Source organism: Lepisma saccharinum, chromosome 1 (genome assembly GCF_977018435.1).
Source record: "Lepisma saccharinum chromosome 1, izLepSacc3.1, whole genome shotgun sequence".
In the NCBI taxonomy this organism is placed as follows: Eukaryota; Metazoa; Arthropoda; class Insecta; order Zygentoma; family Lepismatidae; genus Lepisma; species Lepisma saccharinum.
The window spans coordinates 179,198,431-179,211,170 of record NC_139229.1 but is presented as its reverse complement, the minus strand read 5'-3'; the positions used below and the strand labels follow the sequence as shown (position 1 = coordinate 179,211,170).

At 37.3% G+C, this 12,740-nt stretch overlaps 1 protein-coding gene across 2 annotated transcripts in view; it reads right to left on the bottom strand.

The window, feature by feature from the left end:
* LOC146004616 (RNA-binding protein 28) overlaps positions 1–12,740 on the bottom strand; it is a 42,331-nt gene that overhangs the window by 21,338 nt on the left and 8,253 nt on the right. For both annotated transcript variants that reach the window (XM_083143492.1, XM_083143502.1), the window contains exons 3-4: positions 6,731–6,899; positions 3,222–3,669 (exon numbers count right to left, since the gene is read on the bottom strand). In XM_083143492.1, the coding sequence (XP_082999618.1) occupies positions 3,222–3,669; positions 6,731–6,899 (617 nt within the window). The remainder of the gene's footprint in view (positions 1–3,221; positions 3,670–6,730; positions 6,900–12,740) is intronic.

The window sequence follows — 12,740 nt, the reverse complement described above, 5'->3', positions numbered from 1 at the left end:
TATGGACTATTTTGTTTTCCAGGACGATAATGCTTTATGTCACCGAGCAAAAATCGTCAATACATGGTTCAAGGACATGACTATTTTGAGACTGGTGGCCTCCAAACTCACCTGACATGAATCCCATTGAAAATTTGTGGGCCAATATGAGCAGAAGACTGCATAACAAGACATTCTCGAATAGGAGGGAACTCATGGAACAGATAATCTGGGTTTGGTTCCATGAAATCAAGGTTACACTTTGCCATAACCTTGTAACCAGCATGCCTCGACGATTGGCTGCACTGCAGAAAGTCCATGGTGGTCATACAAAATACTAGTTTGCTGTGTTGTACTCTTGATGTTCGTACACAATATGTTTTCCCCTTCAGATATTCAATTTTTTTGTTTTGTGCTATTCTTATTGTTTCTTTGACTTTTATGTATTACTCTCTACAAAGGCTTTTTTATAGAAACACACACACAGCTAGTTATATATGCACATATATATGCGTGGTGTGACTTTTTCAAAAGTGTTACCGGCCATCAGACGTTATCATCTCCACCCTATGCTGCCCCCACCCCCCACAAAAAACAAGCCTTTGATTTGGATTTATGTTTATTTCCTTCTTTTTTTTTTGCAATCCGCTCAATGATTTAGCCACAATCACTCCTAGAAAGAACTACCACTCATGAGAGAGTTACTGCGAAAATCCAGTGAATAATGGTCGAGCCTTGTCAACCATCTCTGTTTCTTTGCAAAGAGGTGGAAAGGGGAAGAAGAACCACACATTTCTTGGGTCAGTTTGATGTTTCTGCGGTGAGCAGACAACAGAATTCTGCTCCTCCAGCGGTGGGAGGGGAGTCCAGATGTACGTACTACTGTTGCCAACTTAGCTTTTTGGAGCAAGATTTGTCCAAATCACGAATCGCATCAAGTACTTATCTTTTCATCTACGTATTACATAAATGGTCTCAGTTGTAGTTAAATTCAGCTTTGGCTTTGCAGTCTAGGTCTTGTTGCTTCAGAGAAATAGTATCCCCATTTTAGGAGGGATTTAGTTCTTTTCTGGAAATCCAATGTGACAACACTTGCTGATCTGGTAGGCTGCAGCGGTAACTGGGCCCCTAAACAGGCATATGAATAACCCCCTAGCACACTTGCCTCTAAGTCTTTCCCCTCTGTTCCCTTGCATTGGTGCAATTTTCTCTTGTTACCTCTTGACGGTAACGGAACGGCCTGCCTCTTCACCTTTGTCGGCTGCAGAAAAAATGTCCTCTGCAATATACACTCGACTGCAACGCTGTCGGTTAACGTATTTAACAATGTTGTTATTTTATTGAGAAAAAACTTTTTAATTTCTTTACATTTTGGCATGCCACACCTCTGATATAAATTCATTATAGTCATGTCAATAAGCTGAAACTGTGGCGTATGTAGTTAAGGTTGGACTGCTCATTTCTAAATGGCTGCAATTCTTTAACATGATGAACTGTACGCACACATAACATGAATATAGCTACATGGACCATTTGCTGGCTCAGGAAGCTAGATCTTGACCTTAGGCCATGGCCTGCTACATAGCAGTCACAGAAAAGCAGTCAAATAATTTGACACAATCTCTACTTAACTCACAGGTAAGGAAAGGCAAGAATAAATGAAACAACAGCCCCTCCCCTCAAAAAACAAATTAAAAATATTTGGATCTACCACTGCGACTTGAATAACATAAAGAACTATGTCAGCACTGCAAAAATGATTCTACAGGTTCTACCAGTTTTTAATCCCAAATGATGGAAGAGTTGTTTAAAATTGTTCCCAGCAGAAACAGTGTTGAGTGTTATATAGTGGAACCACAAGCAAAACATCCTGCGCAGACCCGCGACTCCTGTGCACCGTACTCCCACAAGGAGGGGAGGGGGAGAGTGGACCATGCTTCCTTATGGCCCGAGCTGAACGGAAGAAGAGAAAGTTGAACGGGGACTTTTCGTCCAAAGTTTTTTTTCCTTGTGGCCGATCTATACCATCAAATGATTTGCACATAGTATAAATTATACTTGACACTAGATGGTGTTCTATGTGTACATTTCTAGTGATGATTAAAAACTGATCACGTAATCAAATGTTAACATTAGGGAATATGGTCTTGTAATTGGCTAGAACCCTACATTCCTCAATAAGCACTATGGTATGCAAGGGGGCTTTGCAATCAAGGCATAATCTCACCTAATGGCATCAAAGACAGCACCCAGACTTTTGATTGTTCAAGAGCATGAATAAGTCCGTAAAACTTGAAGTAAACCTAATCAGCCAGAAACTAAGCTAATGTTTGAACCAAACCAGACTTGTAATGAAAACTGTTCACTCCACATTCCTAGACTTTTCTTATCCTCATTTAATAACACGATCATTGCTGGACATACTTCCAACAGGTTAACATCCTAGATCAACTGCTCTGAAGGGTGATTTTTGCTGCAAAATATTGATTTTTACAAGGATTTATTGATTTGGTTTATTTTACTTAGTTTTTCTGCCACTGTCATGAAAGTGAGTGATGATTCTATGGAATTGATGAAGGGACACTCACAAAGACGACCCTATACCCAGGTTCGGATTCAAACCCAGGACCCCTAGCATAATAGTAATTTTTGCAAGGAGCCTGTCTACTATACATTCTACATATTTCCCCTACAATAAGTTGAACACAAATAGAGTTCCTATTCATTTTGTAAAACCAAATTCTCTGACTTTTCTTTTATGATTTAACATAACTTAGCACTGAATTGCGGAAAAATTCTTATGGCACCTGACTGTTTTCCTCAATGGACCTGAGAAAGGATTGAAAGCTTAGACCTAAGTTTTTACTGTATTCATGCAGCTTCTTTTAGTTTTCTGGCTACAAGGTAAGTTACCATAAAATAACATGTTAATCAAACAAATCTTTAACATTGTTCAAATTAAACAATGAATAGAATATTTTTACACTACAGTGTCCCAAAAAAGAAACTACTTTGGAGGTAAAAGTGTCCTAGAAGAGGACAGAAAAATCTGACTTTTAAAGGGTTTGATTATTTTTTTTAACAATTCCTTATATTTTTACTTTTAAGTTGATTTTCCTGATTTTATCGGGATTTCTAGGTCAGTGGGAACATTGACAAATGTGTGAAGTAAAATGTATAAAAATAAAACCCCACTGACATACAAAAAAGTAAAGACTTGATTGTACAGTTTCCTCACTTACTTATTTCTTTTTGGTTTTTCATCTGTCTCTTCATCACTGTCACTTTCCACTGCTTCATTGTCACTTTCCATTGCCTCATTGTCATTTTCTGTTGCATCACTATCAGTTTCTGTTGCCTCACTGTCACTTTCCTTTCTATGATTTTCACTCAAGTGATGAGATTTCTTTTTATCACTTTGAAAAGTACTTGTATCTTCATCTGAGTCTTCTGAACTTTGTAATTCACTTTCGGTGCTTTCCTCTTTCTCAAATTCGTTATCTTTTCTCACTTTCTTATTACATTTCCCCTTGTTCACACTTTCAAGCCTTTCCTCTTTCACAAATTCATTGTTCTTCTTCACTTTCTCCCTTCCTTCCCCTTTCTTCTCACTTGATGAGGACAAAACTGGAGGTCGTGCTTTTACATACTTGTCCTTTGGCATAGCCCAATCAACAACAATCACCCTCCCTGGAATGAAGAATGGAAAGTGTTAAAGCAATCTAACGTTATGCACTACATGCTACAATACAGAAAAGAAAAAGATCTACACTCTATCAAAATGCTTTTTCTGAGGATATACAATCATGCCATACACCGGCAAAATCACTTGTGAGTTTGTGTAAAGAAAGGAAGTTAAAAACATTCAAAATAACAAAAATAAAAGAGAAAAGAAAACACTACCGCAAAAAAGCTTGTTAAGTAAATTCCGTAGGTTGTACCTACAACTGTATATTGCATGAAAATATAAAAACGTGTTAAACATGGAGGCCTCACTGTCTCTCACTCACACACACAGAGAGGGGGCAAGAGGGAAAGAGGGGAGAGAGGGATATATATATATAACCGCCCAGTCACGTCAATTAGCTTGTCAAAGGTTGACTGATTAGTCTTTTAATTTGTTGAAAGTTTTTGTTATATTGCAAGGTCGTGCGGGTGTAGTATTCTTTATTGCATAGTGTTCTTGCAATTTTTGCTCGCGCCGACGATTGATTTGTGTATTCTGGCAGCTGGAGCCGATTAAGTTTTGCATCACTATGTAATGGTGTAATTGTTCTCAATGGACAAGAGAGGCTTATGTGTATTACCCCCGTCCGAGAAACTTGGTAAATGTCGTGCTTACGATTTTGTTGCGTATGTTCATTTGAACGAAAGGTTTAACTATGCCGACCTATTGCTTCAGATAATTGCTTTCCGAGGCCTGGCGCATATTTGATTTAAATGAGCACAGGAGCAGGCAGACTAATGACCTAAATTCACGTAAATGTTTAAACAAAAAGGAAATGGTATGTTGATTAGATCCATGATTTGTATGTATATTTCCATGTGACATTCCCCAGAAGTGAGAATGTGAGAGAGGGAATGAATCAGGGGGAGCTGTAAAACGTTTGTTAATTCTAATATTTTCGTTGATACAATATATTCATATTTTTTACCATTCGTCTGTGTTATCATTTGATGTTTTTCAGGTAACTGGTATAATGCTATTAGTGTATTATTATTGTTCGAGTCAACACAACTAAGGTAAAGCAAAAAGTGTAACATTTCAAGGTATTTTATCTCTGCCTCGCACTAGTACGACAATAAATGACAGTCTCAGTACCGAACTAAAAACCCTGGACCATAAGTAAATCACACGACCGGTTTCCCCTACCTATGGTGATGTCTGGCCCGTGCAGGGGTATGAAAGATATGTCATGCGGGGACCGAGAATCTGGATTAATTTACAATATTTCTTGTTTGTTCAAAAACTACTGTACTACTATAGTGCAGGAGGCCTTAGAAAGATCGCTTTGTGGGCTTACAGCAGTCGACAATATGGGGGTGTGTCTGCGAGAACCAATCAGGTCTGCGAATGAGCGAGCCTGGTTGCCACAGCTAGCTCGCTGCACCCTTCTGGAAGGGTGAGTGACCTCTGCCTCTTGCTACCTCGGCCTGTTCGTTCGGCTGAGGAGCAGACGATACGAGAGTATCGGCAATAGTGTGCGAGCGACGTCTGCTGTTAGCCCGCGAAACGCTCTTTCTAAGGCCTCCTGCACTATAGAAAAACGTTGATTTTCTAGAATAAGAGGAAATTTCCCTGACATTTCCACAGTTTTACAGACTGGTAGATGCATACCTATTATGGCATCCTGAAATGAGATATCAATGTTTCAAGCAACATATGTTCACATTCATCAAATTTCACTATGTCTGGGTTCAAACATTGGACTCCTATTTCAGAGTACCAAGATGGATTGTTTAGGCTGAATTTAGTTATAATTATCATTCTTAGTTTTCATACTACACAAACTTTTCTATTTCTAGAAATAAAACTATATCTGTGTGGATATGTAGATAATAGGAATGAGACAGATTAATTGGTACTAGGTACTTTACTGGTATCTGTTGATATAGACATATTGATGTATCACTTTATTGGTAAAGTACTGATAACTTTACCACTCTGATGTATCTATTTAGTGCTATATTGTGATATTTTGTTACAATCTTTATGGATATAATCTTCATACTATACTTCTTCTTTCTTTAACCCTTAAATGAGGAAACATTTATGACAAGTTCAAAAAAATAAATTAACTGGATAAATGAATAAATTAATTAGATAAATGCTGTTTTCAGTATAATTATGACAAAAATGTTTTATTTTTTTAAATAATGCGATACATAATGTATCCTGTGAGATACATTGCCCATTAGAGACATACATGTAATTATACAATGGTAACCAGTGCTCCTACAAAGATTACAATCGTACCATATAAAATATAATTGTTTCATATTTCTTTGTTAGTATAATGAATATTCAATAATATATCTACATAGAAAATGAAGAAATGTAAAATTAGGTATTTTTTATGTTATAATAATGTGCTACAATCACACAGATGGCACACAAATAGCATCTTCAAAATACATATCTCTCACAATTCACACTGCCCATTTTAAGAACGCATTGAAAGCAGTGTATCCCACAAAATACAACGGCTAATTAAAGGTTTTAATGTGTCTAAATATGCAGCTCCTCTTGCATTGCAAAAGCTTGGTTCATCTGGTAATATATTTATTAACAAAGTCAATGAACGAACCACTTGAAATTTTATTGGTTATCTATATTGGTAAATTTTACATTGGTACCTTATCGGTATAGGCCAAAATTTCATATCGATCCATTCCTAGTAGATAAGATCAAATGTGAAAATAAATACATGAAGTCAGTTCTCACTAATGTCCCTACCAACTACAAAGGTGATTAGCAGAAAGATTCCTGTTAAAGTGCACACAAGAAAAATGGAAAAGGGTCACCCATCATTGTCAATTCTTCATAATTTTTTTCTGGAAGGAATGAAGACAAACCAACTTCATTGCAGTTTACTAGATGACAAAATCCTGTTACTTTGGGACTGATGACAATGGGCTTGTTTTCCAATAGCAGAGCAGAAGGATAAACTACCTTTTAAATTGATGAGGACACATTACTTATTGGTACAAAAAGTGTAAGAAATATGTTTTAATAGAGGTTAAAATTTACCTTTAAATTCTTTCCCGCTACAAATACGCAAGGCTTCTCTAGCATCTTTTACCATTTCAAATTGCACAAACCCACAGCCAACAGATCTGCCATCTGGTTTGTGAAGAAGCTTCACATCTTCAACTGGACCAAATTTTGAGAAGTGCTCCTTCATGTCATTTTCAGTTGCCTGGAAGTTAGAGTATGACTTTTTTATACAAAAATTGGCAATTACAGCTGACATTAATGATGAAAAACATACATAAAGAAACAATAAGCAGTGATCAGAATGCTACATTTTAAAAGTAGCTTCGCTCCAGCTACTCCTGATCGCTACTCCCTACTTTTGCCTAAAAAAACAACTTAAAACAACCACATGAATATTCAAAAGAATGATAGTTGTACTTATTGGAAAATAGATTCTGTTATTTATTATCATGATTCCAGTCATTCGATAATTTTGATAGCAGTGTTACTTTAGTTACTTATTTTTACTGTAGTGTTTGAGAATAATGTACCTATGTAAGTGACATATCAATTCAAATCTGATAAATGAGATTTGCAATTAGGGTGTTCCACTTTACTATGCCTACGGAGAGAGAATATGTGGGGCAGTTTTATCACCTGAGCAGATTTTAATAATGAAATAATGGAAGAAGCAATAATTGGAGGGTAAACTATGCTTTATAATGAAACCAGGCCTTACATGTGTGCGGGTTGTTCTCATAAAGTCATAACAAAAATATTTCTGTTACTGACTGCTTTAAAAAAATAATAGTCATATGTATTGCACATGCATAATCTGTTATGCAAAATGGGAATCAGGTAAAAATGTAATATTTATCAATTTTATCTTCTTAGCAGTTAAACGGAATAATAGCTGGCAGGAAGAGAGGGGAAGGGGGGAAGATTTGCTAGAACCTTGGGAATACTGGCAGATGCTTCCTTGGCGTAAATGAGAAATAGGTGGAGCAATGCTTCACATAAGTTTTCCTGTTGAGAATGCTTCTCTGAAGACACAGTGGAAATTTTGTCACCTTGTAATCAAAGGGGCCCAGGTTCAATACAGGAGGGAGGGACATAGTGGTTCGGATCCAGTCTCAAATAGCCTATCTGTGTATAAAATGAACTCGTAACAAAAACTAGGAAATACTCCAAGTTGAGAGAATGGAATCCTCATGCTCCTTCATTTTACACATTATTCATAATCATTCATCAATCTTCCTCATTCACACAATTAGCCAAAAGTGGCAGAAAGCGAATGTATGAGATAAGAGAATAACTAAAAAAAAAAACATTAACCCTGATTGTCATGATTAGCAAAAGTTACAGAAAAGCGACGTGAAAGTACAAAAAATACATAAATTTGGAAACTATATATTAAATAAAGAAAATTGTTTCTGCCGGAAAGTCAATAACTTGTACGTACTTCTTACAATATAAAATATATTGAGGAAACTGACATGTAAACCCGAGTGTTCTAAATGTAATGTAATTTTAAAATTTGGGAACAAATATTATGACAAAATAATTGTAATTCCAGAAATTGAATGTCTATTGTTCTTGTAACAATAATTTCTTGCTGATGAGGTCCTACACACTGACATTGATCAATGGTGTTAACGTACTGAGCCATTGATTGCTGGCACTATTGCTGTCATTGTAGTGGAAAACGAATAACTCGTTTTTGCGCTGCAAGTTATGTTTAACACAGTAATTATTCACATTTTGCTGTCTCGTACACCATGGATAGATAGCCACAGGATGTTCCTGGGGTGACGCAAACAAGGCATCTTTATTCCAGGGGTGTCACACACGAAGCATGTTTCTTGCCAAAATAGTGACGCAGTTCAAAAAAGAACGTAGCTGTTAGCCGGAATATATTCATATATGTCAGTTAGTTATCTGGATATTAGAATTTTTCATATCCTATTGAAATAAATTACACAGATTATATAATCTGCGATATCAAGATATTTATAATCTAATATCTGTATTTCAACGTAATAGACTTCGTCTTTACGAACCTCCTGCAAAAGTAAGCATTATTTTCGATTTTTTCCCTTACCCTGTTGCCACATTCAAAATTTACCTCAAAATGCTAAGAAAAATGTAGCTGTAGCGAAATTTTCTCTACTACAGGTATTTTGTAACTTTGCTACATCTACAGCTACAATTTTCAAAATGTAGCGCTACAAATTTTGTAGTTAGCTATAGTTAGACGCTACAAGTAGTGTGCTACTTCCGACCACTGTCAATAAGTAACACTTAACATTATCATCTAAGACCATCTGTGTAACTCTGATATTGTACATACACTCTTTCTACATGAATTACATTCTGTACACATCTTCTAACTTTCTTCCACATTAATATGAAACACATTCCTCATCCTCCTGGAGAGCTTATAAAAATAATTACACAATCAAAATTTAAACCTTATCCCATAGAGCTAGACTTCCTATGATAACAGCTTTCTGCCTGCTAGAATAGAATTTTTTCCCTTCAGAGTTGATGGGAAGAAATTTTGGCAACTAGAAAATGTCTATTTATTTCGCTATTGGTTTCTTGTCTCAATGCTGGGAGCAACCAATCAGAACCCACTTCATTCATATTGTAGCATATATAAAAATGAATGATGACTGTATAAACAGAATGTATCACTTGAGACCTTCAGCTGTTATTATTTTTTGAAGGGAGGGGAAGATATTTTTGGACAGAACAAGGCAAAAAAATAAATTGTATTGCCACTCTTGAAAAATTGTGGCAGTGCATGGTCGTATTTAAGGGGGGGGTTTCAATGGGTCCAACCCTCCCCCCCTTAGGTTCAGTAAAATTACCAGATTACCTGTTCTATCTGCTAAACGCAGACACTTGTTCGTAAAAATGTCTTCAGACTTATTTTGTTCTCATAAATTACAAGTACATAGAAAGGGTTGGTTGATTTGTTGTTTTTAGTCCACTTTATGAACGCTAAGGCTAATTGGGACTGGACCTACAGTTTAAAGTGGGATCCGAACCACTTCTGTCTCCACCGAGTATCGAACCAGGGACCCCTTGATTACAAGGCGACGATGCCATCGGGGAGGCCTATATAGAAAGGGATGTGGATGGGAAAGAAATCAATTTCACACACCAGATGGGACTGTAAAGCAAATGTCTGCAATTTCCTGATAGTTTCAGAATTTCTCTGGAAAATACTCATAAAACTCCTGACATCTCACAAATTCTATAATGCCACATGTAATTTCTGCCCGAAGCAGCTGCTTATGAACTTACAGCTCGGACATTATACAGAGGTTGTTTGCTTTATATCCGACCATTGTCGATTCGGTGCTGCCACCTGGCGTATCATGCAGGAACTATGGATCTGCTAGCGGGAGCAGTGTTGTGTCTGACCTTGTAGGTGCATGAGTGTTGGTAGTGAATGTTATCAAATGGCACCGAAAATCAACCGGTATTGGGAGGGTTACGTAACGGCCCTTTTCCATGCTAAGTTTTCATATGTACGCATTGTGAAACACTCGGGGTGACTACTGCGAAAGCTATTGTGGCCCGTTACAGGCTCTCCTTGCGAAACATTCACCCACGAAAACCACCAGGAGAAGAGCTGCAAGTAAAGTGTCACCCGTAGTGCTAAGGGGTGACATTCCTGTGAAAAGCCCCGATGCCAGTCAAATGGATTTTTGCACATTTGGACTGTTGAAACAACGTCTTCAACATCGCCACCTGCGCACCCTGGATGGTCTATGGAAAGCTTGCAGGGAGGAGTGGGACAGAATTCCCATGCCTGTCCTACACCGGAGCTTGCTGCAATGGAAACTGTGATGCCGGGCGATAGTTCACAATGCTGGGGGTCCAATAGAACATGATCAGTGGTGGCGGCGCAGTATCTCTTAAGGTGAGTACCCGCCAAAAATGGTCGGATATAAAGCGAACAACCTTCTGTAATTTCATTAGAAGTTCCCGACATGATTTGTTACCATTCAAGCTATTCCTCCGGTTCTAATTTTTGATAATTTGAAATTTCCTAACGGTTTGATAATCCCGAAAGTTGATAAACCATTTTCCAAACTCTAGATTGGAATGGGAAACTTGTCCCTATTGGAAATTGTAACTACATGTGGGTTAGCTTCAGATATTAGCACTTCTACTCTCTATGGGTTGAGTGGGTGTGAATTGAGGAAAAAAAAAAATTCTTGGTGAAGAATATGATGGTGCTGATGTAATGGGTGGTAGAATTAAGGGGGCGATATAGATAGATAATTTCAGAGAAGTGTCTAAAGGCAAATTTTGTACATTGTTCAGCATATATTTTAAACCTGGCTATTGCCCATTTCTGTGCAATTTCTGCTATATTGAGACTGTCAAATGTTATAATTTTTTTCCCATTGAGTCTTCTCAAAGAAGCAGCCCCCCATTAGCACATCGTCGGTCCTGGTTTTGAAACCCAAAATGGACATGGGCATTTGTGGGCGTCCATTCAACAATTTCATCATGTCATCAATCATCCCGATCTTCGGAAATTAGCCAAAAGTGGCACAAAAAGCAAAGTAAAACAATGCAAATAAATCAATCAATCTTCTCAAAGTAATTTGGTTGTGAAAAATGCAGTGTCAGATAGCTATGGAAGTTCTGTAACGTTCTCAAGTTGTTTAGCACAAGATGGATAGAAAAGTATCAATACTCAGTACGGTGACTAGTGAAATTGTATACACTAATAGTAGAAACTTTACTGTTGTCCATTTTTGGATCATTTTGTAGTAGAAATGAATCCAACTTTCTCTGAACACAGTCAACACATTGAAAAATTGCAACAACTTATTCCAATATGAAATGCCTATTCCTTATTCATTGGAACAGTGTGTCAAAATGTTGGATGGCCTGTTTTGATATTTTTTACATTTTCAAATCTGAATGAAAAATGTGGCAAACAGTAATTGAAAAGACATGTCCAGGGTCTGCATTGTAGGTAGTAGAAAATTGTGACTAGCTCTTGTACTGAAATATGCACAAATTGTTGGCTACACTGCCAGTTTCATCTTCAACAACCGAGAGGATGTGTTTAACATTAAGGATGTTGAAATAATATCTTCGCAATTCAACGGGAGATCCTCGACTAATGGATTGATTGAGTTGGTATTTGAAATCCACTTTATGCACAGTAAGGCTAATTGGGCTAGACCTACAGTTTAAAATAAGATCCGAACCACTGTGCCTCTACCGGTTATTGAACCTGGGACCCCTTGATTACAAGCCGACGACGCTACCACTGCGCCATCGGGGAGGCCCTCGACTAATGAACCCTGCACTGTTAAGTGTACAAACATATGAATATTAAAATAACACTGATGTTATATTTAATTTTGTAGCAAGGAGGAAAAGACTCATTCTAACATTGTAATTCTTACCCCCCCCCCCTTTTACGTGAGCTATATATACGCTCATGCTAGGGCTGCTATATGTCCAAGTTTATCAGGGACAATCCTGAAATGGTATCATTTGTCCCGGTGTTCCGAATAGTTTCTTCGGGATGCACAAATATCCTGGAATCGGGTGGGAAAAAAGAAATGATTAAGACTATACCTTCCTCAACTTTTTTTATATTTAAATGTGTGACATAATTTTAAACTGCTCATTTTACGAAACAATCTAAATCTACATTGAACCACTCCCTTTCCATAATACAAGTGTTAATGAGATACAGACAGTACTGCAAACACCATTGAAATTATATTGTACATACATATAACTTTATCGGGTCCAGCCTCCCTCCCCCGCTCCCTAACAAGCTACGGGTCAGTAGTGTTCCGGATTTTCACTTATGAAAAATAGGAACCCTAAAGAAGGACTAAAATTAAATGGTGTGACTCAGTTGTTAGCATATGCAGTTGATGTAGACTTACTGGGGTATGATGTGAATACAATTAAGAATAATGCTAAAATATTTTTCAAAACTGCTAAAGAGTTTGGAAGTTAACAAAGAGAAAACTAAATATATGCTTACAGGCCGAAACCAAGTGTTAGGTAA